At 42.6% G+C, this 26314-nt stretch overlaps 1 protein-coding gene across 1 annotated transcript in view; it reads right to left on the minus strand.

Moving 5' to 3' along the window:
* CHRDL1 (chordin like 1) overlaps window positions 1-26314 on the minus strand; it is a 126531-nt gene that overhangs the window by 43516 nt on the left and 56701 nt on the right. The window contains exons 4-5 of the mRNA XM_070366617.1: window positions 5669-5814; window positions 4749-4842 (exon numbers count right to left, since the gene is read on the minus strand). Of these exons, the coding sequence (XP_070222718.1) occupies window positions 4749-4842; window positions 5669-5814 (240 nt within the window). The remainder of the gene's footprint in view (window positions 1-4748; window positions 4843-5668; window positions 5815-26314) is intronic.

Consider the following 26314-nt stretch of genomic DNA (forward strand, 5'->3'; position numbering starts at 1 on the left):
GGTGGGAATGTAAATTGGTACAGCCACTGGAGAGAACAGTACGAAGGTTCCTTAAAAAAACAGAAATAGAGTTATATGATCTAGCAATCCCACTCCTGGGCATATATCCAGAAAAGAGAAAAACTCTATTTCCAAAAGATATATGCACCCCAACGTTCATAGCAGCACTGTTTATAAGAGCCAAGACATGGAAGCAATCCAAATATCCATCAATTGAGGAATGGATAAAGAAGATGTGGGACGTATATACAATGGAATATTAGTCATAAAAAAGAATGAAATAATGCTGTTGCCAGCAACATGGATGGACCTAGAGATTATCATCTATGAGTGAAGTAAGTCAGACAGAGAAAGACACATATGATGTCACTTATATGCATAATCTAAAAAAATGATACAAATGGACTATTTACAAAACAGAAACAAACTCAGAGAACAAACTTATGGTTACTGGGGTGGAGGGAGGATGGGGGAATGAATAGATTAGAAGTTTTCGACTGACATGTACACACTGCTATATTTAAAATGGATAACTGAAAGGACTACTGCATAGCACAGGGAACTCTGCTCAACACTCCATAATGACCTGAACGGGAAAATAATTTGAAAAAGAATAGATACATGTATAACTTAATGTCTTTGCTGTATACCTGAAACTAACACAACACTGTTAATCAATTCTACCCCAATATAAAATAAAAAATTAAACAAAACAAAATAAACAAAAAAGACAAAATGTGACCTGAGGACTACCTATGTTAGCATCTGAGGAGGCTGCATTTGAGCTAGGGCTTCAGGAGTAGGCAAGATTTTCACAAGTGAAATCCGAGGGAAAGGATATTCTAGAGACAGGCAATATCCTCTCCTTTCAAGTCTTACTGTACATGTTGTATAGATATAACTAAGGAAGCCATTTTGTCACTTTTTCTTCCCAGCCTTATTGTGAAATGGTTGCTTCTCATTCACCCCAAACTGGCTTACCATATGAATGGGATTAGATGCTCTGACCAATCAGAGACTGACATTGGTCACTCTTCTATTGGTTTACTAAGGTTTCAAACTTTTAAGATGCTCAATTTAAGTGCACCAAATTCAGATGTAAAACCACCATTTCAGGCCACCCCCAGTCATCTACATTGTTGTAGGGATGGTTTCTCAAAGCGAAAGTCTATGGACCACCTGCATCAGAATGGATGATGAGGCCAGTTTAAAAGCACATCCCAGGGCCCCTCCCCAAGGCCACCAAAACAGAATCTCTGTGGTTGTGGTCCAGGGAGGTGAAATTCAATAATTTCTCCGGTAATTCTAAGCACACTGAAGTTTGAAAGATATTGAGGGGCTGAGGAGAGAGCAAAGGTACAAAAGTGAGACCACACAAGAACAATATGGGAAGAACCCAAGGTGCAAGAATGCAAGCATGTGGACCTATAAAGGTAACTCAGGAGACCTTCACTGTCAGAGTCAGGGGTGGACACATTCTGCAGGCACCAGGGAGCCATTCCTTTCAGTGGCAGAGTGGGGTGGTTAGAAGCCTAGAGTCTGGAGCCAGACTTCCATGGTTCAGATCTCAGCTCTTTGACTCACTAGCTGCTGCTGCTGCTGCTAAGTCGTTTCAGTCATGTCCGACTCTGTGTGACCCCATAGATGGCAGCCCACCAGGCTTCCCCATCCCTGGGATTCTCCAGGCAAGAACACTGGAGTGGGCTGCCATTTCCTTCTCCAATGCATGAAAGTGGAAAGTGAAAGTGAAGTCACTCAGTTGTGTCCGACTCTAGCGACCCCATGGACTGCAGCCTACCAGGCTCCTCCGTCCATGGGATTTTCCAGGCAAGAGTACTGGAGTGGGGTGCCATTGCCTTTTCTGGACTCACTAGCTACATAACCTTGAACAAGGATCTTAACCTCTTTCTGCCTCAGTTTCATCATCTGTAAAATGAGGTTAATAATCATAACCTCCCCCACCCCCAACGGGGTTGTCATGAAATTAAATGAGTTCATATCTGTAAAATGCATAGAACTGCGACTGGCATTGAGTAAGTACAATGTGTGTCAGCATAAAGACTTCTGAGTAGGGGTGTAGCACAGTTAAGGCTATCTCTTTGGAAGATTAAGCTGGCAGTAATGTATGGGAAGGCTTACTGATAGCTCAGCTGGTAAAGAATCCTCCTGCAATGCAGGAGACCCCGGTTCAGTTCCTGGGTCGGGAAGACCCACTGGAGAAGGGATAGGCTACCCACTCCAGTATTCTTGGGCTACCCTGGTGGCTCAGCTGGTAAAGAATCCACCTGCAATACAGGAGACCTGGGTTCGATTCCTGGTTTGGGAAGATCCTATAGAGAAGGGAAAGGTTACTCAATCCAGTATTCTGGGCTGGAGAATTCCATGGACTGTATAGTCCATGGGGTTGCAAAGAGTCAGACAGGACTGAGTGACTTTCACTTTCAATGTATGGGAGTCAACCACCCATTTGCTACTAGCAAATCCCATCATATTTTCCCTCTATTTCAGTGGCTCTCAACCTTGGCTGCACATTGGAATCACCTCCTTCATTCCCCTTTCCCCTTACCAAGGTAATTCCAATATGTACCCATAGCCAAGAACCAGTGTTCTAAATATACAGTCATCCCTTGGTATCTTCAGGGCATTGGTTCCAAAGGACCCTTGCAGATACCAAAATGCAAGGATGCTCAAGTCCCTTATATAAAGTGGCATAGTATTTGCATATAGCCTATATACATACTCCCATACACTTTAAATCATCTCTAGATTACTCATAATACCTAAGTATTAGAAGTTGGGAATACAATGTAAATGCCATGTAAATGGTTGGCAGCCCACAGCAAATTCAAGTTTTGCTTTTTGGAACTTTCTGGATTTATTTTTTCTCCAATATGTTCAGACCATGGTTAGTTAAATCTGAGGATTCAGCACTTGCTGTATTTCAAATTTGTTCAGTATTTGTTATTGAATCCTCACTTTATGGAAGACAGTGTCCTAGGTCCTTTTCCTGTATTATCTCATTTAAACTTAACAACAGTTTGGAGGTTGGTGCTAACATAATCCTTAATGTAAAGACTGCTAGAAAGGTGAGTACATACATGGCTCATGATCACCCAGCTTGAAAGTAGCAGGACTGGGATTAGAATCAAGGCAGCCTGGCTCCAGAAGACCTCAGTCTGAACCACTACTCTATACTGTGTGCCCCGCCCTGAATCTTGGCCTCTCATACCAGAGAGACTGACTGCTACATCCATCCTCTTGGTCTCTCTACTTGTCTTCTTTCCTCCCTCCAATCTAGTGTGGACACAATAACCAGTGAGATCTTGGAAGACATCAACTGGATCACATCACATCTCCTGCACAACTTTCTGCTGGCTTCCCAATGCACTTCACAATGGAAATCCAAACTTGTTACCATGGCCTTGAAGGTCCTGCATCATCTGACTCCTGTTCACCTCTTCAGTCTCACCAAATGTCAGTTATGACCACAATCACTATATTCCTACCACACTGGTCCAAAGCTCCTTGAATGCTCTAAGCTCTTCCTTGCCTGGTCCTTTGAACTTATTTTTTTCTTTCTGCTTGGTATACTCTTCCCCCAGGACCTTTGCATGGATTACTCCTTTTCATCTTTCAAGTCTGAGCTTAAATGTCATCTCAGAGAAGCCTTTCCAACAACTCAACTAAATGCCTTCACCTCTTTTTCTATCTCAATCCCTTGTTTATTTACTTTACAGTACATACATCGTTTATATTTAGATATGTGTTTGCTTGTTTGTTTATTGTCTTCTCTGGTAAACTGTGGGTTCCACAAGGGCAAAGAACATACCCTGGCTGCTATGTATGCCACATATGGTTATATAGGTTGTGTCCTGCATAAGGGTGCCTCAGCTAAGGAGGTACATTCACAAGGATTTTCCAGCAAATGGCAAGTCAAGTATCTTAAGTAAGGTAATCCTTTCTGTAATTCACATGAAGATGCCATACAGTCTAGCAGCGCCCTGTGTGACTACTATGTTTACCATTATGTATCCAGCTTCTAGCACAGTGCCGAGCATATAGTAGATGTTCAATGAGCATGTTAACTGGATGGAAGGGAAGAAGACAAAATTAGGAGGGAAAGTGGGAAAAGGGGGGATATAAAGGACTGCTGATAGATTTGGTAATCTGAGAAGAGGTAATAAAGGAGAAATTAAAGGTAATGCTGTTTGATCTTGGAAACCTAAAGAATAAAAAGAGTGCCGTCATCAAAGAAATGAAACTCAAAGAAGAAAAAAACTGGCTTTGAGAAGATGACAATTCCATTTTGAATATAATTTGAGAAGATGATGCCTTCCATTTTGCTGTTATTGAGTTTGTCAGCATTTTACTGTGGGATTTGAAAAATACCCCTACCTTTGCCCAGCATAATCTTCAAAATGTTCACATCAGTGCTTTGGGAGGCCAAGTCTTCCTGTTAAGGCTGTGTATGGAAAAGCCCTATGTTTTACAATACAATAATGGAGGGGCCAAGCTAGATGAATCTCACGCCTCTCCCCCTGCTGTGCTGCAGTGCGGTTTCTTTAGGGCAGTGACCTTTAAAAACAATGCTTTTATTTTTTTTTCCTTTTGTGATTGAAAGCACCCTTAAAATTTAAGGCTAGCATAGAAAATTCCCTTTTGCTAAAACACTGGACAGGTATTTCCCTCTTCTAAATCCTGCTACTCAAGATGGTAGCACCTGGGGTCTTGGAATACAGGATACCTACCTCTGCACACCCGGCAGCAGGAATCTGGAACAGAGACTGGGAAAGCACAGGTTAACTTGGGGCAAGTCTTGAGACCACAGTACACATTGCCCTCCTGCTGGGGAGAAACGAAATTAAGGTCAGAAGGAGCTGAAGTTCATGTAAAGGCTTTAGCTCAGTACCTGGGATGAGTAGGGGTTCAAACATAATACATCCTTTCCCCCTGCTCTTCTGCAGTCAGTCCTAGGCACTTCTTAAATTTTATGATGCGTTTATTTTTTTTTTCCACTTATTATTTCTCCATGCCAGAGACTGAGTCACAGAAGAGATGGTAATCCTCATCAGGCACCCTGGTCTAAGATAGAACAAAGTATCGGGTTCTATCTATTACATTCTCTGGGCCGCACAATTAGATGGTGATGTAATCAGTATACCTTATTCATGAAGTATACAATTCTTTTGACAAGTAATGTCACAGGAATCATTATGATCAAGCATTTTTCGAGATGTTTTTCTTTGCAGGGCAAAGAACTATCTCGTTAACAGAATATGTCAGAGATGGGAACCAAGAGACACCACATTTTCTTGTGAATTGGACTGATACTGCTAGATGGTGCCAGTGGTTTTTCCACCCATAGCATTTCCAAGGCATCAAATAACTGAGTTCTTCAGATGAAAGCACTTGTGGTATAATGATTGTGAAGAGAAGTACAGATCAAGATCATCAGCTCATCTTTGTCCTAAAGTTTTAAGACAAGGATATGGCTGGGTCCAACCTTTTCAACAGAGATTATCAGGGTTGATGAAGATCAGGGAGGCTTACGATTTAGATGCGCTTCATCCTCTTTCAATCAAGTACCCTACAGTGTAGGCTCAAACTAAAGGTACGTGTATGGAAGAGCTCTTATGTGGGTAGAGGACATTGAAATACAGGGTCTTACCGAGCAGCTGCACTGGGTGCACTGGTTGGGCTGCCGGTTCTGAAAGAGCCCTTCAGCCATGAACAGCTCACCGTGTTGGTAAGTGGTCCCGTTGTATTCACATGACTTGCTGGTCATTTTATTGTTCGCTGGGGGTAAGGAGTCTTCTGGGACAGGGTGGAAAAAAACCACACCAAGTATTGGCATCATTGCAAAGAATTTCACAAATTCCCAAACAAACAGCAGGTGGGGCTGTACAACACAGAGGGAGTTAAAAATAGCCCCTGATTCAGGGGCTAATGACTTCGATAATATTAAAGCAGCCAGACAGGAATAACAACTAACATGACCAACCATCCAACCCTTCACTTGTTGGGCATTTATTGAGCACCTACTATGTGGGCTTCCCTGGTGGCTCAGAGGTTAAAGCGTCTGCCTCCAATGCAGGAGACCCGGGTTCAATCCTTGGGTTGGGAAGATCCCCTGGAGAAGGAAATGGTAACCCACTCCAGTATTCTTGCCTGGAGAATCCCATGGATGAAGAAGCCTGGTGGGCTACAGTCCATGGGGTTGCAAAAGAGTCGGACACGACTGAGCAACTTCACTATATACCAGGCACTGTGATAGGCACTAGGCAGAGATTAGTGAAGAAAGACAAGGCTCCTGCCATGATAGAGCTACCAGTCTTAGACAAAGAAGGTATTAACTTGTCTCGAGGGAGGGAGTCTTTTCAGATGAGGAACCACCTATTATAACTACCCTAGTAACTTTACCGTCTCCCATGTTTTATTACACTTGGCGTGTGCTTGTTCCAGCCTCTGGAGTCTGCTTGTTTTCAATCCCTCCACTAAGATGGTCCCCTTCCTTCTCCTCTTTTCCATCTACTGAAGTCCTATCTGATTTTCAAGGACCAGCAAAAGTTACCTATTATTGAACAAGTGCCCAGATTAAACTAATCATCAGTGTACAGATTAACAATAGATACAAGCAGAGCTGTGGGATAGTGGGGGAAGAGAAATAAGGAGAGTGGTGTGTTTCCTGACAAGGAAGCTTAGAGAGTTAGACCATTCTGGGACCCTCCTACACTGTTGGTGGGAATGTAAATTGGTACGCCCACTATGGAGAACAGTATGGAGGTTCCTTAAAAACTAAAAATAGAGTTGTCATATGATCCAGCAATCCCACTCCTGGGCATATATCCAGAGAAAACTATAATTCAAAAAGAACATTGTACTCCAATATTCATAGCAGCACTATTTACAATAGCCAAGACATTCAGGTAACATAAATGTCCATCAACATAAATAAGATAAATAAGATGTGGTACTGAGTAAGCCAAAAAGTTCATTTGGGTTAAAGTAAAAATAAAAGACACATTTTTCATTTTTACTAAGAACTTCATTGAACAACGTATTCACTAACCTAAAGAACTTTTTGGCCAATGCAATATGCAATGGAATACTACTAATCTATAATAAAAGAAAGAAATATTGCCATTTGCAGCAACATAGGTGGGCCTAGAAATTATACTAAGTGAAGTAAGTCAGGAAGAGAAAAGCAAACACTGTATGCTATCACTTATATGTGAAATCTAAAAAAATAATATAAATGAATTTATATTAAAACAGAAACAGACTCACAGAAATAGAAAATGAACTTATAGTTATCAAAGAGAAATGGGAGAGGCAGAAAGGGATAAATTAGGAGTATGGGATTACTAGGTACCAACTAATATACATCAAGGCTGTATATTGTCACCCTACTTATTTAACTTATATGCAGAGTACATCATGAGAAATGCTGGGCTGGAAGAAGCACAAGCTGGAATCAAGATTGCCAGGAGAAATATCAATAACCTCAGATATGCAGATGATACCACCCTTATGGCAGAAAGTGAAGAGGAACTAAAAAAGCCTCTTGATGAAAGTGAAAGTGGAGAGTGAAAAAGTTGGCTTAAAGCCCAACATTCAGAAAACTAAGATCATGGCATCTGGTCCCATCACTTCATGGGAAATAGATGGGTAAACAGTGGAAACAGTGTCAGACTTTATTTTGGGGGGCTCCAAAATCACTGCAGATGGTGACTGCAGCCATGAAATTAAAAGACGCTTACTCCTTGGAAGAAAAGTTATGACCAACCTAGATAGCATATTCAAAAGCAGAGACGTTACTTTGCCAACAAAGGTCCGTCTAGTCAAGGCTATGGTTTTTCCAGTGGTCATGTATGGATGTGAGAGTTGGACTATGAAGAAAGCTGAGCGCCGAAGAATTGATGCTTTTGAACTGTGGTGTTGGAGAAGACTCTTGAGAGTCCCTTGGACTGCAAGGAGATCCAACCAGTCCATTCTGAAGGAGATCAGCCCTGGGATTTCTTTGGAAGGAATGATGCTAAAGCTGAAACTCCGGTACTTTGGCTACCTCATGTGAACAGTTGATTCATTGGAAAAGACTCTGATGCTGGGAGGGATTGGGGGCAGGAGGAGAAAGGGATGACAGAGGATGAGATGGCTGGATGGCATCACTGACTCGATGGACGTGAGTCTGAGTGAACTCCAGGAGTTGGTGATGGACAGGGAGGCCTGGCGTGCTGTGATTCATGGGGTCGCAAAGAGTCAGACACAACTGAGTGACTGAACTGAACTGAACTGAATATACATAAAGTAAATAAGCAACAAGGATTTACTATATAATACAAGGAACTGTGTTCAATGTCTTATAATAACCTATAGTGGAAAATAACCTGAAAAATGTATGTATAACTGAATCAATTTTCTGTATACCTGAAAAAAAACACAATACGGTAAATTATAATTCCATAAAAATGTTTTTTTAAGAGACCATCCTTTCTTTCCCATTACTCAAAACTATAATGAAAATGAGTCCATTTTATGGGGGGGGTGGTAAATGATACTCAATATAAAAAAAAAATTGTTCTCAGAATGTAGTTAAAAATTATAAGGACTAATAATAATATCCATCATCATCATAAAATAAGAGTTAACATTTATTGAGCCCCAAATAATATGCTAGGCTTTACATCATTGGTTATTACTAAGAACATTCTGATGTAGATATTAAAGTATGCCCATTTTGCTGATGAGGAAACTAAGGCTTAAGATATTAATTGACTCCCAAGGTCACACAACTTGTTAATGGTAGCACCAGGACCTGACTGATTCAAGAATCTTACCTCCTAGGATGCCAATCACTTCAAACCTGTCACAAGGAAAGGACCATTTAATTTAAAACTCAAACCACAGAACATGAAAGCTGTGTTGTCCCTGTAGAATGTATGGCCTCAAATACCCAGAAAATATCACACTTTCTTTGGCTTCAGTGATTAGATTAACTAACTCAATTCTATACTTTGCTATATAAGTTGATCTAACTTCAATTTCTGAGTAAATCTCTCCTTTGTTGTTAAGTACTTATTAAAGACCCCTTACAGGATACAAAGAAAGTTCCTTCATTTTGTTTTAAAAGAAAAAGTTTTAAATCTGAGCGAGAGTCTAACTCATACCTTTTGGCCTGGGCTGACTCCCTATTCCTGCCCAAAGTACACACATAACCAGACAGCTGCAGCTGGCATACATGAGTGAAACCCAATGGAGAGAGTACAGAAGCAGGCCATTTGCCCCCTGGGCCCTAATAATAGCAAATCTCTGTATTTTGTGGTGAAGGAAAACTAGGGTGACCTATAAAATAATATTCGCCATGACTTACAGAAGCTGGTGAGTATTTGGAATATTGAATGGAAAAAAAAAAAGTTTGGGATTTTTTTTTTGCCTCAAAAGAATGTGGGCTGAGTTCTGAACTGTGTCTTCCACCGAGGGATCAATGAGGAGGCAACTGTGTAGGGTGAGGTTTTCCAGCGAGCCTTGACCTTGAGAGTCTTTCTTGTAACCGTCTTCAGAGAAATCCCGCATGGAGTCTATTAATCTACTCAACAGGAGATGGGGAGAAAGCAAAAATGAGGAGGACAAAATAGAATCAAAGAAAAAGAAACCAATTGTGGTGATGCTTAATGCTAGTTTTACACACAATAAATTTATCTTAACAACTTCTCGTTTATTATGATTTCATTCTTCTAATATCCCTAACAGAATGGGGGAGTGAGAATTATGAAAATGAGGGTACTGATACTTCAAAAGATTTGGTCCATGTCACACTGCTATTAATAGAAGAGTCAACAAGGAAATATAGTTTTCGTGCCTTGATTTGTGCTCTTTTCACACCATGTGTGTTAAAACTGGGGAGCAGAAAGGAAATGAAATCAGTCCCTGGAAGAGATATCTGCACTTTCAGGTTTATTGCCACATTATCCATAATAGCCAAGATAGGGAGACAGCCTAAGTGGTGTCCATCCTATACCCCATATCCTTGGATGAAAGGATAATGAAATTGTAGTGCATATATATGTGTCTGTGTGTGCTAAGTCACTTCAGTCATGTCCAACTCTGTACGACCCTATGGATTGTAGCTCACTAGGCTCTTCTGTCCATGGGATTCTCCAGGCAAGAATACTGGAGTACGTTGCCATTTCCTATATATATATATATATATATATCTTGTATATATACACACATATATATATTTCTTATATATATACACACATTTCCTATACATGTATATATATATAGATATACATACACACACAACAGAATATTATTCAGCCTTAAAAAGGAGATCCTGCCATTTGCAACAACATGGTTGAACCTGGAGGACATCCTACTAAGTAAGCCAGTTACAGAAAGAAAAAAATGACATAATCTCACTTATATGTGAAATCTTAGAGATAAATAGAAGTAGAGATTAGAATGGTGGTTACCAGGGGCAGGGAGGTGTGAGAAATGGGGAGATACTGGTCACAGGGTACAAAATTGCAGGTATGTAGGATGAGTAAGTCCAGACATCTAAAGTTCAGCATGTTGGCTGTAATTAATAATACTGTATTGTATTTTGCTAAGAAAGTAGATTTCAGATGCTCTCATCAAAAAATAAATGAGATGATGTTCATTAGCTTAACTGTGGTAACCATTTCAACATGTCTATCAGATCAGCATGCTGTAACCTTAAAATACATTTGATTTTTACTAAAGGAATTTTTTAAAATCTAGGGGGTGGCAGGATCACTGAGTCATAACCCAGTCTTGGGCACCCACTTCCCATAACCTTGCACAAGTCACATTACCTCTTTGGGCCTCAGCTTTTCTATCTAAGAATATGGAACTCAGATCTCTCCTGGCATCTCTGAAGGCCAACACAGCATGCAAGGAACTGCAGAGGCAAGAACAACCACCTTGGACTGTACATTCTACCTTTTTAGATTTTCCAAGGTGGTTGGGCTTCTACCCAGCTATCCTTAGAAGGCATCCTGTGTTCCTGGCCAAAAACTGGCAGAAAATTAGTCTGAAGAAAGACTGGCTTCAGGGCCCTTCAGGGGAATGCTCCAACAGAAGTGACCAGGCTCCACGGCTTCTAGCTTCCCATTTCCAGTTAAATTGCACACAGCACTCTGGGGAGGAGTGGAAGGATACTGCCAGGTATACAGACAAGCATTCAGCCATCAGATTACAGTTGTGTTGCAAAAAGAAACTTCCTTCTCCCCTGGTGAGGGATGATCTATGTAAGTAGAACTCTGACTTCTGGGGTGCTCTGAAAACATCCCCTTATACTCAATGTTTCTAACCACCTTTTCTTTCACTGATGCCTAAAATGCCATCATTAGAAGTCCATCCTTTTGGATTAAGTGACTGTCTATTGCCATGTGTGCATGCTAAGTCACTTCAGTCACATCCAACTCTTTGCAACCCCAAGGACTGTAGCCAGCGAGGCTCCTATTTCCATGGTATTTTCCAGTCAAGAATACTGGATTGGGTTGCCATGACCTCATCCAGGGGATCTTCCTGACCCAGGAATCGAACTCACATCTCTTATGTCTCCTGCACTGGCAGACAGGTTCTTTACCACTAGCGCCACCTGGGAAGCCCTGTCTATTGACAATCAGGTATTATAATCCCAAAACTTCTCTGTGAGGATACACATTGTCAGTAATATCTTAGTGTGAATAACCTGATGACATGTTTTTTCCCCCTTCAGAGTGACTGGTAATTTTTACCAAGAAGTCTGTGGTCCTTTCCCATGTCCTCTGGTACACCATTCTCTCCCCTCCTGGCACTGCCCCTCTTCCTATCCTCTGAAACCCAAAGTCTTCATGCTGGTGGCTCTCTTCTCCACTCTCCCCACCATCAAATTTCTACTTCCTTAGCAGGCCAGTTCTTGGCTAGTCAGAAAGGCCTCTTGTAAGTCAGGAGATAAATCAGCTCTCAGTGTTTATGAAATAAATGCAAACCTCTTCAGAGCTCCCAGCCATGATCACTAATCTCCTCGACTCTGAGCCCTCCCCCTTTTTGTCATTGCTATTGTTACTCTGGTTCCTATTTTATTTTTGATGGCTGATCCTGAAGACAGTGTTTCTAATCTGGTTCTGTCTCATTCTAGTGGTGTAGTTCCAGCACATCCACAGGCCATTTTGGAGGTGGTGGTGGAGCAGGGAATATGGAGATGAAGGTAAAGGGCTTGAAATGTTATGTTCCCTTTAATTCCCTTGAGACACAGGCACACATACACATAAACACACATACACAATGGAATTCTATTCAGCCATAAAAAAGAATGAAATCTTGCCATTTGCAACAACATAAATGGACCTTGAGGACATTATGCTAAATGAAATAAACCAGACAGAGAAAGACAAATACCATATGATCTCATTTATACATGGAATCTAAAAAATAAACCCCAAGCCTGTAGATACAGAGAACAGATTGGTGGTTGCCAAAGGCAGGGGGTTAGGGGAGTGGGTGAAATGGGTAAAGGAGGTTCAGAGGACTTATAAAATAAAAAATTTATGGGGATGGGATGTACATCATGGTGACTACAGTTAATAAGAGTGTATTACTTTGTCAACAAAGGTCTGTCTAGTCAAGGCTATGGTTTTCCAGTGGTCATGTATGGATATGAGAGTTGGACTATAAAGAAAGCTGAGCACCGAAGAATTGATGCTTTTGAACTGTGGTGTTGGAGAAGACTCTTGAGAGTCCCTTGGACTGCAAGGAGATCCAACCAGTCCATCCTAAAGGATATCAGTCCTGGGTATTCATTGGAAGGACTGATGTTGAAGCTGAAACTCCAGTACTTTGGCCACCTGATGTGAAGAACTGACTCATCTGAAAAGACCCTGATGCTGGGAAAGATTGAGGGCAGGAGGAGAAGGGGATGACAGAGGATGAGATGGTTGGATGGCATCACTGACTCAGTGGACATGGGTTTGTGTGGACTCCCGGAGTTGGTGATGGACAGGGAGGCCTGGCATGCTGTGGTTCATGAGGTCACAAAGAGTCGGACACGACTGAGCAACTGAACTGAACTGAACTGTATATTTTAAGGTTGCTAAGAGAATAAATCTTAAAAGTCCTCAACATAAGAAAAAAATTTGTATATATAAATTTTTAAATATATAGATGTTAACTAAACTTACTGAGTTGGTCATTTTTGAAATATAAACAGATGTTGAATCATTATGTTGCACACCTGAAACAAATATGTCACACATTAACTGAAAGAAAACTACACTAAATTATCAGATTTGCAAAAATTCAAAAGTTTGATTAATAAACTCTCTCAGTAAAGCTGTGGAAAATTTATACAAATACTATGGAGGCTATTTAGCAATATCATTCAGTTTTAAAATATATGTATTTTTCACCAAGCAATCCTACTTTTAAGAATTCACACTACAGATATACTCCATGTGTGAAAAATCTAAATTATTCATTGTACCATCATTTGTGATGGCAAAAGATTGGAAACAACTTCTGTGTCCATCAGTAGACATCTGGTTAAATACATGATGGCTGATTAATGCAACGAAAAAGTATGCAGCTGTATAAAAGAATGAGTAAGCTTTCTATGTACTAATACAAAAAATAGATTATTTAATGAAAGAAACTGCAAAGTGAAAAATGATTCAGATAATACACTGTGCTTTTTGTAAAAAGAATATATTTTTGGAAGAGTTTATACTCACATTCATAAAGAAAATCAGGAAGGATACATAGGAAAATACTAAAAGTTATAAGGGGGTGCTACGTTTTGAGGGGAAGGGTAAGAATTGGATGGATTGTGGGACAGGAGTGAATTAGACATCTTACTGCATACTTTTACACATACCTCTATGAACATAAGGACCTCCCTGGTAGCTCAGCTGGTAAAGAATCTGCCTGCAGTGCAGGAGATCCTGGTTCGAATCCTGGGTTGGGAAGGTCCCCTGGAGAAGGGATAGGCTACCCACTTCAGTAGTTGGCTTGGGCTTCCCTGGTGGCTCAGATGGTAAAGAACCTGCCTGCAATGGGGGAGACTTGGGTTTGATCCCTGGGTTGGGAAGATCCCCTGGAGGAGGGCATGGCAGCCCATTCCAGTATTCCTGGTTGGAAAATCCCCATGGACAGAGGAGCCTGGTAGGCTATAGTCCATGGGGTTACAAAGAGTCAGACACAACTGAGCGACTAAGCACAGCACAGCTATGAACATAAATACATATGATCATATATACACATATACACATATATATATACATATATACACACACATATATATACATCATATATACATATATACACATAAGCATTTACATTCTTAAATGATACAAATGTATTTTGCATTGAAAAACTAAATTTGAAGAGTTTATACTTAAAAAAAATTATAATTCAAGGCCAGGGGCTAGACTTGATGACTATTTTGGGTCCCTTCCAATATAGAGAACAAATGGATGGATATCAGGAGTGTAAGTAAGAAGGGAGGTGGGATGAATTGGGAGATTGGGATTGACATATATATGCCATGATGTACAAAACAGGTAACTGATGAGAACCTGCTGTACAGCACAGGGAACTCTACTCAATGCCCTGTGGCGACCTAAATGGGAAAGAAATTCAAAAAAGAGGGGATATATGCATACACAGACTTCTTCCATGGCTCAGTGTGAAAGAATTCGCCTGAAATGCAGGAGACGCAGGAGATGCAGGTTCGATTCCAGGGTCGAGAAAATCCCCTGGAGGAGGGCATGGTATTCCACTTCAGTATTCTTGCTGGAGGATCCAATGGACAGAGGAGACTGGCAGGCTACAGTCTTTTGGGTCGAAAAGAGTCAGACACAACTGAAGCAACTTAGTCCTCACGCACTAATGCATATGCACACATGTGGCTGATTCACTTTGCTGTACAGTACAAACTAGCTGTAAGGCAACTATACTCCAGTAAAAATTTTTTTTAAAAAATAAATAAAAGCAAGAGATCATATGGAAAAAATTAAAAAAAAGAAGCAACCATAGAAAATCAGTCCTACAGACCTGGTCATAGAAACCCAACTCAATTCCTACTACTGGGACAGACCTTAGCTAGAACTCCATGTTCCCAGTGTGACTACAATGAGATGGCTGTCTCCTACGGACACTATTTATCCCCTTTGGGGAGAGTGGGGGGCTATTACATAGCTTTCTGAAACAGCTAGTTTTAAATAAGGGTGCTGATGGGAAATCTCCTGTGCTCCTCCCTGGAGCACCACTGTAGTGGAAGGAAGAACAGCCGGGCCCTCATCCTGATTAGGCTAGGTCAGAGCCTACAGCAGGGATGTGACTCATCTTGCACAAGTAATACATCCCAAACAGTGGGTGTCTATAGCTCCCTTCTAAAAAGGAACTTGCTCACCCTCTGAGGCCATGGGCATGCAGGTGAGTTTTTCCTTGGGAGGCTCACTGAAATCAAAGGTATTGCTTCAAACAGGTCCATCAGCTAAAGCCTACCATTTAGATTTCTTCCTTTCAGCGCTCCAAACATTATGACTTCTTTTGCCCTGGGCTGCTCAAAGTGTCGACTTATCTAGACCTGTTTTCCTTAGGCAGAGGACTATGATTTTAAGATCTTTCCCAAAATCTCCTCCTCCATAGAAACTTAACTGTTCTGTGTCCTATCACATTGAGGCCTTGCTGGGGGTGGGAGAAGTTTAGCACTTATTGACTAATTCATACCACAGTGCCCATGGAAGACAACATTGGAAAATAGGAAGTAGGTTCTTTTTTTTTTTTGGCCCTGTGGCATACGAGATGTTAGTTGCCCCACCAGGGATAGAACCCATACTCGCTGCAGTGGAAGCAGAGAGTCTTAACTGGACTGCCAGGGAAATCCTGAAAATAGGTTCTTTTTCTAGATAATTAAATTGTACCTTGGGCCTTTGCTGCTTTATTTATAATGAGGCTATAGAAGACAGGGCAAGTAGTGTGAAACATTCCAGAATTTAAGGCTCAATGTGGGGGCAATCACTGAAAACACAGCCTCTGAGAGCTGTCCAGTGTCCAAACTGCTCAAATTCCACCTCCACTACTGCTGCTGCTGCTGCTGCGTCGCTTCAGTCGTGTCCAACTCTGTGCGACCCCATAGAGGGCAGCTTGCCAGGCTCCCCGGTCCCTGGGATTCTCCAGGCAAGAACACTGGAGTGGGTTGCCATTTCCTTCTCCAATGTATGAAAGTGGAAAGTGAAAGTGAAGTCGCTCAGTCGTGTCCGACTCTTAGCGACCCCATGGACTGCAGCCCACCAGGCTCCTCCATCCATGGGATTTTCCAGGTAAGAGTACTGGAGTGGGGTGCCATTGCCTTCTCCACCTCCACTACTAGTTACCACTTAATAGCTGAGCAAATAATTTAACATTCTTGAGCCTCAGTTCACCCATCTATAAAATGGGGCTGATAATACCCATCTCATAGGTTGTTGTAAAGATGAAATGAGGTAAGACACATAATGTGCTCAGCATAGTACCAGGTGCATACAGGTGCTCATTGAATGCTGTTATTGTTATATTACTATTATCTGTAATGATAGGGTTTCTGGAAGGCAGAAAGCAGGTCGGTAATGGAAACAATCTGGGGCTGCCTAGTCCTTACAGTGCCTGTTATAGACTGAATGTTTGTGTCCTTTTCACCAAATCCCTATGTTGGAAACCTAATCCCCAATGTGAGGTGAGGTCTGTGGGAGTTGGGGCCTTCATGAATGGGATTGTGTCCTTATAAGAGACAATGGGAAGATGATCTCTGCTCTCAGCTATGAGAACACAGGATGAAGATGACTATCTCTGAACCACGAAGTGATCTCTCAACAGATTTGCTGGCACCTTGACTTTCCAGCCCCTTGAACTGTGAGAAATAAATGTTTGTTGTTTAAGCCATTAGTCTTTGATATTTTTATTACAGCAGCCCAAACTAAGATGACTGTCTTTCACTGCCCTGTAGGACTTCTCAAATATTGCCAGATTCTGAGTGGTGACTAGAGTCACTTCTGTCATCATGTTCACTAAGAATCCTTCTATGCCTCAGCTTCCAACCAACCCGTCTGCCCTCCCCGCCCCTCTCCCTCATTTCAGTGGGAAGCCCACCAGGAGAGACTTCTTTAGCTGAGTACCTGAATTCTGGCCAAAGCCATCTATCAAACTCATAGTCTCTGTGTTGAATTTTCTGAGGGTTTCAGGGAGGTGGGTTTATGGGTCAGAAGTGTCACCAGTGTGTCTGTGATTGAGCGGTCCCGAAGGGAAAAGAAACCGATTCTCCCCCTGCATTCGGGCCATCATTTCCAGTCTCCTCTCCTGCTGCACACTAAACAAAAGCCACTGTTGATTGGTTTGATTTTCATCTTTGTTTTGGTTCAGTAACTGAGCTGTTCCTTGGAAAAGTAGTTCATATTTTTCAGTTCAGAATGCCTCTCCCCTTTCAACCTTCATCCAATTTTGTTTCTGTCCACTCTCCATGGCCCAGCTCTAGTCTCATCTCTTCAGGGAAGCCTTGTCTAAGTATTACTAATACTTTTGCACTCAAAGGTCTCTTTGGAGGAAAGAAAAAGGACTGGTAGAGCAGACTGCTCCTGCTACAGTAGAGCTTCCAAAGGTGGCAAGTTCACTGTGTCCCTAACCTCTCTTCTTTTCTGCTTTGCCAGAGTGCTCGATATGGCCCAACTTCAAGCACTGGTTAGGGTAGGGCCCTGACTTTCCCAAAGGCTTAATAAGTTCATGGTAATGAATACTGAAGATTGGAACAACCAATAAAGAGCAAGGTAGTAGTGGTGGGGAGAACAAAGACCACAGTGAGACACCACTTTGTACCCTCCAGGATGGTTATAACAAAAAAGATAATAATAAATTGTTGGAAATGGTGTGGAAAAAATGGAAATTTTGTGCTACTGGTGGGAATGCAAAAATGTCATGTGGTACAGCTGCTGTGCCAAAAAGCTGGGCAGTTCCTCCAAAGTTAAACCTAGAGTCACTATATGAACCAGTAATCCCACTTCTAGGTATAAACTGAAGAGAACTGAAAGGAGGGATTCAAACAGATCCCTGTACATGAATGTTTAGAGCAGCATTATTCACAATAGTCAAAAGGTGGAAACCACCCAGTACCCATTAATGGACGAATTGATAAACAAAATGTGGTGTATCATACAATGACATATATTTCAGTTAGAATGGATGAACCTTGAAAACATTATGCTTAGTAAAAGAAGCCAGACACAAAAGGTCACATACTGTATGATTTCATATTTATGAAGTATCCACAATAGGCAAATCCACAGAGACAGAAAGAAGCTCAGTGCATGCCAGGACCAGAGGGGAGGGGAAAATGGACAGCTAACTGCTAGCGGGTATGGGACTTCCTTTTGGGGATGATGAAAATATTCTGGAATTAGAGAGTGGCGGTGGTTGCAATATCTTGTAAATACACTAAAACCAACTTAACTGTACTCTTTAAAAGGATAAATAGTATGTGAATTATACCTCAGATAAAGCTGTTTCCCAAAACCATAAAAGATGAAACTTCCTACAATGCAGACACAAAGGCTGAGTATCAACACCGGGCAAGCCTGGACAAAATGAAGGTGCTGTATATCCTGGTGACAGGGAGGCAGGTCAAGAATAGCAAAGTAAATGAAAAAGCCAAAGGAGAAGCACAAAGGGGTTGTGGGGGTGGATCCCCAGTTATCATCTTGTCCACGGGGTATCTGCCTTGGGAGATGCAGTAGGTCTGCCAGACAGCTGAGCTAAAGCAGGGGGCCAATGCGGGGAGGGCTTTCCCATTTGGAATCTTCAAGGAGACTCTTTAGCACAACTAGTGGCCTCCCTACTCCGACCCCCAGGCCAATCCTCATGGGGTTCTGGGCCAGGAAATTCCTGAAGCAGATTCAGTAGATCACTCTGCAGCTATACAGACAGACACAACACTCTGTCCCAACCAAGAAGGTGCTGAGTGAGAAGAAACAGTCATCTGCCCGTCCCCCTTTTCATCCAGAACCCATCTGCGGGCTGTTTTTCATCCCACTTCCATTCATGTTTCAGCTGCTGTCAGTCAGTAGCTGACCCTGCCTGAAAATGCTGTCTTGTCAGACAGATGCAGAGAAGGAGGGCTGGAGGAAAGGTTTTGTGCAAGAGGTGAGCCTGTCTCTGGGAGGCAAGCAGCGTGCCGGCAGGCCGGGCACTCCATCTGGGAGAGAAGAAGAGCCCATGTATTCTTGGCTGGGTTGGGCCACTGACAGGCTGTGTGATGGAACCACTGTCACTTTGCATCTCTAGGCCTCAGTTCCTAAAGAACTTTCTGCATTCATGAGTATGTATATGTTGGTTGGGGTTAGTCATTTCACTTGCTTCTACTTCACAGGAACAGAGGAGAAGCAAACCACATTCTACTTTTTGAAAAGGCTTAGGGAGAAAAGAAGCTACATGCAACATGGACAGTTAATTCTGATTATCTCCAGGTTACCAAGGGCAGTCCATCTGAAGGCAAAAAAAGATGAATAACTGAGTCCGCTCCAGCAGTCTGATGTCCAGAGCTTAAACACCCTGTGAGAGTTCTGCCAACCCAGGAGAGACCCCTCAGCTTGTGATTTGCTGCCCTTCAGGTAGGAGTTCTAGCTTCACTGTGTCAGCCACCTGGGTAAGCACTCGGAGCTAAAGCTGGATATGGAGCAGCATTACAGCAAGGCCTAGCCAGGGTGATAAAGCACACCTTGGAGATGCCTCCCCTTGGCTAAAGAACACTCTGCCTCAGACCAGCCAGTCCTGACCCCCACTGTGTTCCTTGCCAGCTCTGCCCTGACTCATGCTAGACCCAACCACGGCCACCAACGGTCCTCTGCCTCTTCAAATCCTACCAGCCCTCACCATCTGTCAAACAGACTCTGATTTCTGGCAGCAACTCTACTGGTCTGCCTGTCTGTACCCTACAGTCTAGCACTTGCTAACAGGTGGACTGCTTGCTGAGTGATGACCAAGTGCAAAGGAGGCAGGGTTTCTGTCTTGACCTGTCTATCTCTAGCACTGGAACAAAGGGACAAACATCCAAATAGTGACATGTGTTCGAATGTTGAGGGTATATTACTAATTTTGTTAAGTGGTAAGTGTATACCTCCAGGGGTGAGGTGGTTTTTAAGTCTTAAGAGACTTGGAGATAAATAAATAGGACTATAGAGGATGATTCTGAAGTGAGTTTTGAGCATCTGAGGGTACATGCTGTCTTCAGGAAGAATGGTCTGTAGGTACCATTAGATACTTGAAGCATTCCTTGACCCAAAAGAGCTGACCCCCCCTATTTTTATACAAAGCAAGGAGCCTGTGGGTTTTACCTCAGGGCTAGGCATGCTCATTTTCAGCTTTCTGTTTGCTGAGGGCTGTTACTGGTGAAATTGTCCCATAATCGAATTTTCAGAGGGAACCTCTACGCTCTTTCCTGTCAAAATGTCTTCTTCCACTTTACTGCACACCTTTATCGTCAGCTCCATTATTCAGCCCATGGACCATTTCAATCTCATTACCCTTCTAGGGTTTCCCATGTACATCTCCAAGAGGAAACTGGAAATGGCCTTCTCTCTTCAGAGATGGAAATGAGACCTAGAGCCTTCAAGGGGACACCATTATTTAGTGCCAAAGCCGGGATTCAAACTTAGGTTTCCTAATTTTACACAGAGCCACAAAACCTGAGAGCAAGAGAAGCCTGCTAACATAGAGTCAAACAACTGAGGAAGAAGATAAAACACAAATCCCTTTGTTTTCTGGGACTAATTATCGAATGTTTATCTGAGCTTGGGTGTGTAGCCCAACACAAAGAACCCCTTCTGCAGTGGATCTGATAGGTTCCTCTTTTTCTTTTGCTATGATATGATGTTTTTTTTTTAATTTTTAAATTATCCAATGCTGTAATAAGTGGACTTGCAGTTGAGATGAAAATGGTAAATCAACTCTTCTGCATGACACCTAATTGTTAATGACAGGTTTTGTGGTAACATGTGTGTCACTCACTGCCTTCCTCTTCTCCCTAAATAAATTAAGAATGAGTTTTACTGTTACTTGGTTAGTTCTAAACCTTTGGGAACCAGGCTTTTTTTTTTTTTTGAAGGTCAATGACCCTTTGAAATGGACAAATTAGTCACTACCCTCAAGCAGCATTTACAGAAACAATGTGAGGCATCTGGTTGAGACAGTGGGGAGTGCGGTCAAGCATTCCTTTGTATTGCCTACACCAGCATTTCCCAAGTCTGCTGTGCAGAGCACTACTAGTCCACAAGATGCTCTGTGAAAACAACATTCTGTGCTTCAGATACAGTTGGGAAAAGATCCATAGTTTGCTCACAATATCCTTCTTGGAGTGTTAAAGAAATCCCATAGTAAAGAAACCCGTTTAACTAGAACCCAGTATTTTCTCCAATTGACTTTCCTGAGCCACCAGACCTCTTTTTTCTCATCTGTTGTTTTTGAGTCACTAAGTCGTGTCTGACTCTTTCTGACCCCATGGGTTGTAGCCCACCAGGCTCCTCTGTCCATGGGATTCCCCAGGCAAGAATACTGGAGCGGGTTGCCATGCCCTCCTCCAGGGGATCTTCCTGACCCAGGGATTAAATCCGTGTCTCCTGCATCATCTGTTTAACAGCTATGAACATCCCAGGAACACCCTTTGGGAAGTCCTGTCCTACACAACATCGAGTAGCTAGATATTTTGAGGATGCAGATGTTTGCCATCTCATGGACACTCTAAAGTACTGAATTGAGACCCGGCTGCCACTTCTAGTCATTCAACCTTCAGCTGAGACCTAGCTGAATGTTTCTCCAACACAGCTACATAGCATCTCCTGAATCTTTTCTTTCTTTCTTTCATGTGCAACCTCTGCAAAGCAAGAGAAAATACCCCCTGTGAAATACTCTAGAGCGCTATTAATGAAACATACAGTCTGGCCCTTGCAACTACAGCCCAGTGACATTAGGCACTGGACAAAGAAGTCCAGCCGTGGAGTTTGGATTGTTCCTGTACACGATGAGAAGCCAGTAAAATGATCTGAGCAATGCAGTTATTTGATGGAGATTTACATTTCTGGAAGACTGTGCTGGGGTGACTGGAGGAGAGGCCGTGGGCTTGGAGGGAGGACTTGTCAGGAGGCTAGTGAAAGAGCCTATTGCTATCACATTACAGACTAAAGGAAGAAAAGAGGCATTCAGTACTTGAGGATTAATTGAGAAAACTTATCCCCAAACACGCTTTTTGTTGTGTTTGGAAAAGTGTTAGCAGCAGGCTTCAGAAACTGGTCCCTGGAGGCCACTGGCAGAGGCTGCAGGGGAGGCGGTGGCAGATGAAGCCTCAGGGCTGCTGGAACAGTCCAGCGCTGTTGGGAAGACGCAGTCCACCTCCTCCAGAGACCCAAGGAGGCAGCACATCTGCCATGTCACCAAACTACTAGAGGAAAGTAGAAAGTATCCTGTTTCTCCTCCTAGGAAATCCTTTAAGAACTGAAGCCAAAGTTCCTGCCAGGCAAAGAGGAACAAGGTGAGCGTACACAATACAGAGAACAAAGGGACATGTTAAGATTTAAAGGACTCCATCGCTGATTGCCATGGGGTGGTGACTGTCCCGTAAAGTAAAAAAAGAAAAATAGAAATAGATTTACTGTCCCCACCCAAAAAAAGAAAATGGAAGCATGAATACTAAAGACATGTCACCGATGCATGCAAATTTCCAGTTTGAAAGTGGGATTCTTCTTCTGGCAGCCAGGCATTCATACGATGGCCCCTCTCCTCATTATAAAGTTATTAGAGGAGAAGGTGGTTGAAGAGGTCAAAGATTAAGTAAGTACACAAGGTTTGTTACCATCTTTGGATTTGCCAAGGCTAGAAAAGCAGTATGAGGCTCAATCACAGCTTTGGACCAGTAATTCTCAAAACAGGACCTCAGTTCTCAAGTGGACCATGATCTCCAGTGGAAACAGTTTTCAAGCTCCCCTCATCGGCCCATCCTAGATTGGGAATCACTGAGCAGACTGAGAAATGTCAGTGATGGGAGTGAGGCACAGGCAGACAATCCAGAGGCAGAAAAGAATTGAGAGCCACAGTTACAGTAACTGCAGTAGTAGCATCAATAACACTAGCGACTGATCATTACTGACTCATGTTTATGCTGTATATTCATGTTCGTTAGTTCTTTTCTCCTCCCATAGCCACCTTTCGAGGTAGACATTGTTATTATCTCCCTTTACAGATGAGGAAACTAAGGTTAGGAAGTGATCAAACCAGAACTGGAGACAAGGTCTCAGGCCCAAGACGTGGAGCTCCAGGGCACTGCTCCCAAAATCTAGGTTGCCTTATCTGAATCTACAGCTGGGATAAAATAGCCCCCAACACTAAATCTTTTTTTGTCACTCTAATTGCTTTTCCTAAGTTCTTCTCACTATTGCCTCTGAAAAGGAAACCACTCTCTGTCCATCACACATACAGGCACAGAGAAGATCTAAAAAAAGAAGGTAGTGGATCAAAAGGAAGTACCTGACTACCTCAACTCATGTTGCCCTCAAATGGTTGGGGAGAATGAGAGAAAGGGTGGGGGACAAAGCTATAACACTGGGTTGTACCTTCTTGAGAATGGGAGAGGGAAGGGATGTTTTAAACACTGCAGATTACCTTATTAGTTACTCAGCCAAATAAATCATCTTGGAACAGAACAATTCCCTGTACAGAACTACAAATGGTGTTGGATGGTCTTCTCACAGATCACCAACACTCTACTCAGATGTTGTGTGGGAACCAGCGGCATTAGTGTCACCTGAGAACTAGTTAGAAATGCAGAATTTCAGACCACCTCCCCCATCCAGATCTCCTGAATCAGCATCTGCAAATTCCCAGGGCTTTGTGTGTACATTCAAGTTTGAGAAGCACCACCGCTTTAGGGCTTCTGGTTGTAGAGCTCATTTCTTCAGAACCTTCCATAGCCCTAGAACTGTGTTGGCTTCTCAAAGGTTAATGGGTCTTGAAAAGGCTTTTTACTCCAGTTCTGGCTGTATGTGAACAGTGTTGGTTCCACATTGCCTCAATTTATGTCCCATGGGGGTACAAATGCAAACGATCTTATAACTGTGTTCCCTACCAACCATAATCTTTGTCTCCAACACCCATGTCTACAAGAAATGTTGAAATACATATAACTCAAGACGAGGATCCTGGGAAGTGAAGGTATGTATGCAAATACTTTGGGACAACGGCAGTGGTTCTCAACTGAGGTTGATATTCCTCCCAAGGGACGTTTGGCAATGTTGGGAGACAATTTTCGTTGTCATGAGTTGGGGAGGGTGGTCTTACATGGAGCAGACCCTTCCCTCACCACAGCATTGCCCTTGTTGTGTTTAGCTACTGAGATGTTGGGACTGTCAGAGCAATTAGCTTATTCTAATTATTTCATCTTTACTCCCTCCCCTGAAATCATTCGCTGTAAGTTTCAAGGTAGCCCATAATAATGCATTAATATCCCCTAATACCACTTTCTACCATTCATTCTCCCTCTTCCATCTTGACAACTGCTCTCCATAGCCTGAAGGGCAGGAAATGCCCAGAGTCAATATGCAGAGATCTTCCCCTTGGATTCAAATTCCCATTGTGTGTGTGTGTTAGTTGCTTAGTCATGTCTGACTCTTTGAGACCCCTAGACCCCATAGCCCACCAGGTTCCTCTGTCTATGGAATTCTCCAGGCAAGAATACAGGAGTGGGTTTCCATTTCCTTCTCCAGGGGATTCTTCCTGACCCAGGGATTGAACCCAGGTCTCCTGCATTGGAGAGAGATTCCTTACCATCTGAGCTATAAGGAAATTCCTATATTCCCTATATTTAGGGAATCCTATAATTCCCATTAAATAAAGTAAAATCAAACCCAGAGGAATGAGAAGCCCAATTGTTCTCAAGCTTGTTGCCCAAGGATAATCAATCCTTGGATCCAATGGCCTGAAGAAATTGGTTGGGAGGTCTGACTTCATGTTCACGGCTGGTCGCCACAACATTTTAAGGAATGATTACTATCCCAGTCCTTTAGTTCCTAAGCTGTCTCCTCACGTGTCAATGCCAATGACCAGCAAGACTGAGGGGAAACCAGACAGGCTTGGGAAAATAGACCTTAGGCCAGATCACCTAAGGGCTAGGCAAGGAAGGACATGAAGAAGAAACCTGGGAAGCAGTTCCTGGAGTGTATGGTAGACATTAGGGCTGGTTATCAATATTCCACCTCTATTTCTGCTAGGAATAGAGCACACGGCAGCACTATACTTCCCAGTCCCCAGAAGTCACAGTGTGGCCATGTGACTTGCTCTAGGCAATGACACACAAACAGAAGTAATCTGTGTCACTTCTGAGCAGAAGTACATAAGAGGCAGGACACAACTTGCTCTGTTCCTGTCCCATGCCACTGGAACTAATCTCCATATGGCAAGGCTCTGTCAGTCAGGGTCCCTGGATGAGAATGATATGTGCTGAGCTGAGACAGACATGCAGTGTGAGTAGGAATAAACCTTTGTTGGTTCAAGCCACTGAGATCTGTAAGTTGTGACTGTATCATAATTTAGCCTATTCTGATTGTTATAGGGTATCCAACATCTGACCAAGAACAGATTTTCATATTCAAATTGGGAAAGATGAAAAATACTCTTGATTTTTTTATCTCTTCCTCCAAGGAATTGAGGATGAAACAGTGGTCCCTTCCTTGTAGTCGCTTCAATAGCTGAAACTAGGTCTCCCTGACTAATTGGACTTAGTCCATCGTGTCTAGAGCAGGGGTCAAATCTGACCTGCAATTTGTCCTGTAAATAAAGTTTTAGTGGACCATGCCCATTCATTTACATAGTCTGTGCCTGCTTTCATACTGCAGAAGAGTTGTTGCAACAGAGACTGTAGGTCTGCAAAGCTAAAATATTTACTATCTGATTCTTTGCAGGAAAAAAAAATCCTGATCCCTGGTCTGCTGCTGCTGCTAAGTTGCTTCAGTCGTGTCCGACTCTGTGCAACCCCATAGATGGCAGCCTACCAGGCTCTTCTGTCCCTGGGATTCTCCAGGCAAGAATATTGGAGTGGGTTGCCACTTCCTTCTCCAGACCCCTGGTCTAGAAGATGTCAAATGGAAACGGATCCATGGAGGGTCTGGAAAAGAAATCCAACATGCACTGCCACTGGGAGTAAAGAATATATACTCTTGGTAGCTATGTAGCTGAGAGCACACACAGATCAAGAGTTGGTACTGGCAGAATTTTACTGAGTGCTTCAGGCCTTTGTAGAGAC

Source organism: Bos mutus, chromosome X (assembly GCF_027580195.1).
Source record: "Bos mutus isolate GX-2022 chromosome X, NWIPB_WYAK_1.1, whole genome shotgun sequence".
Classification (NCBI taxonomy): domain Eukaryota; kingdom Metazoa; phylum Chordata; class Mammalia; order Artiodactyla; family Bovidae; genus Bos; species Bos mutus.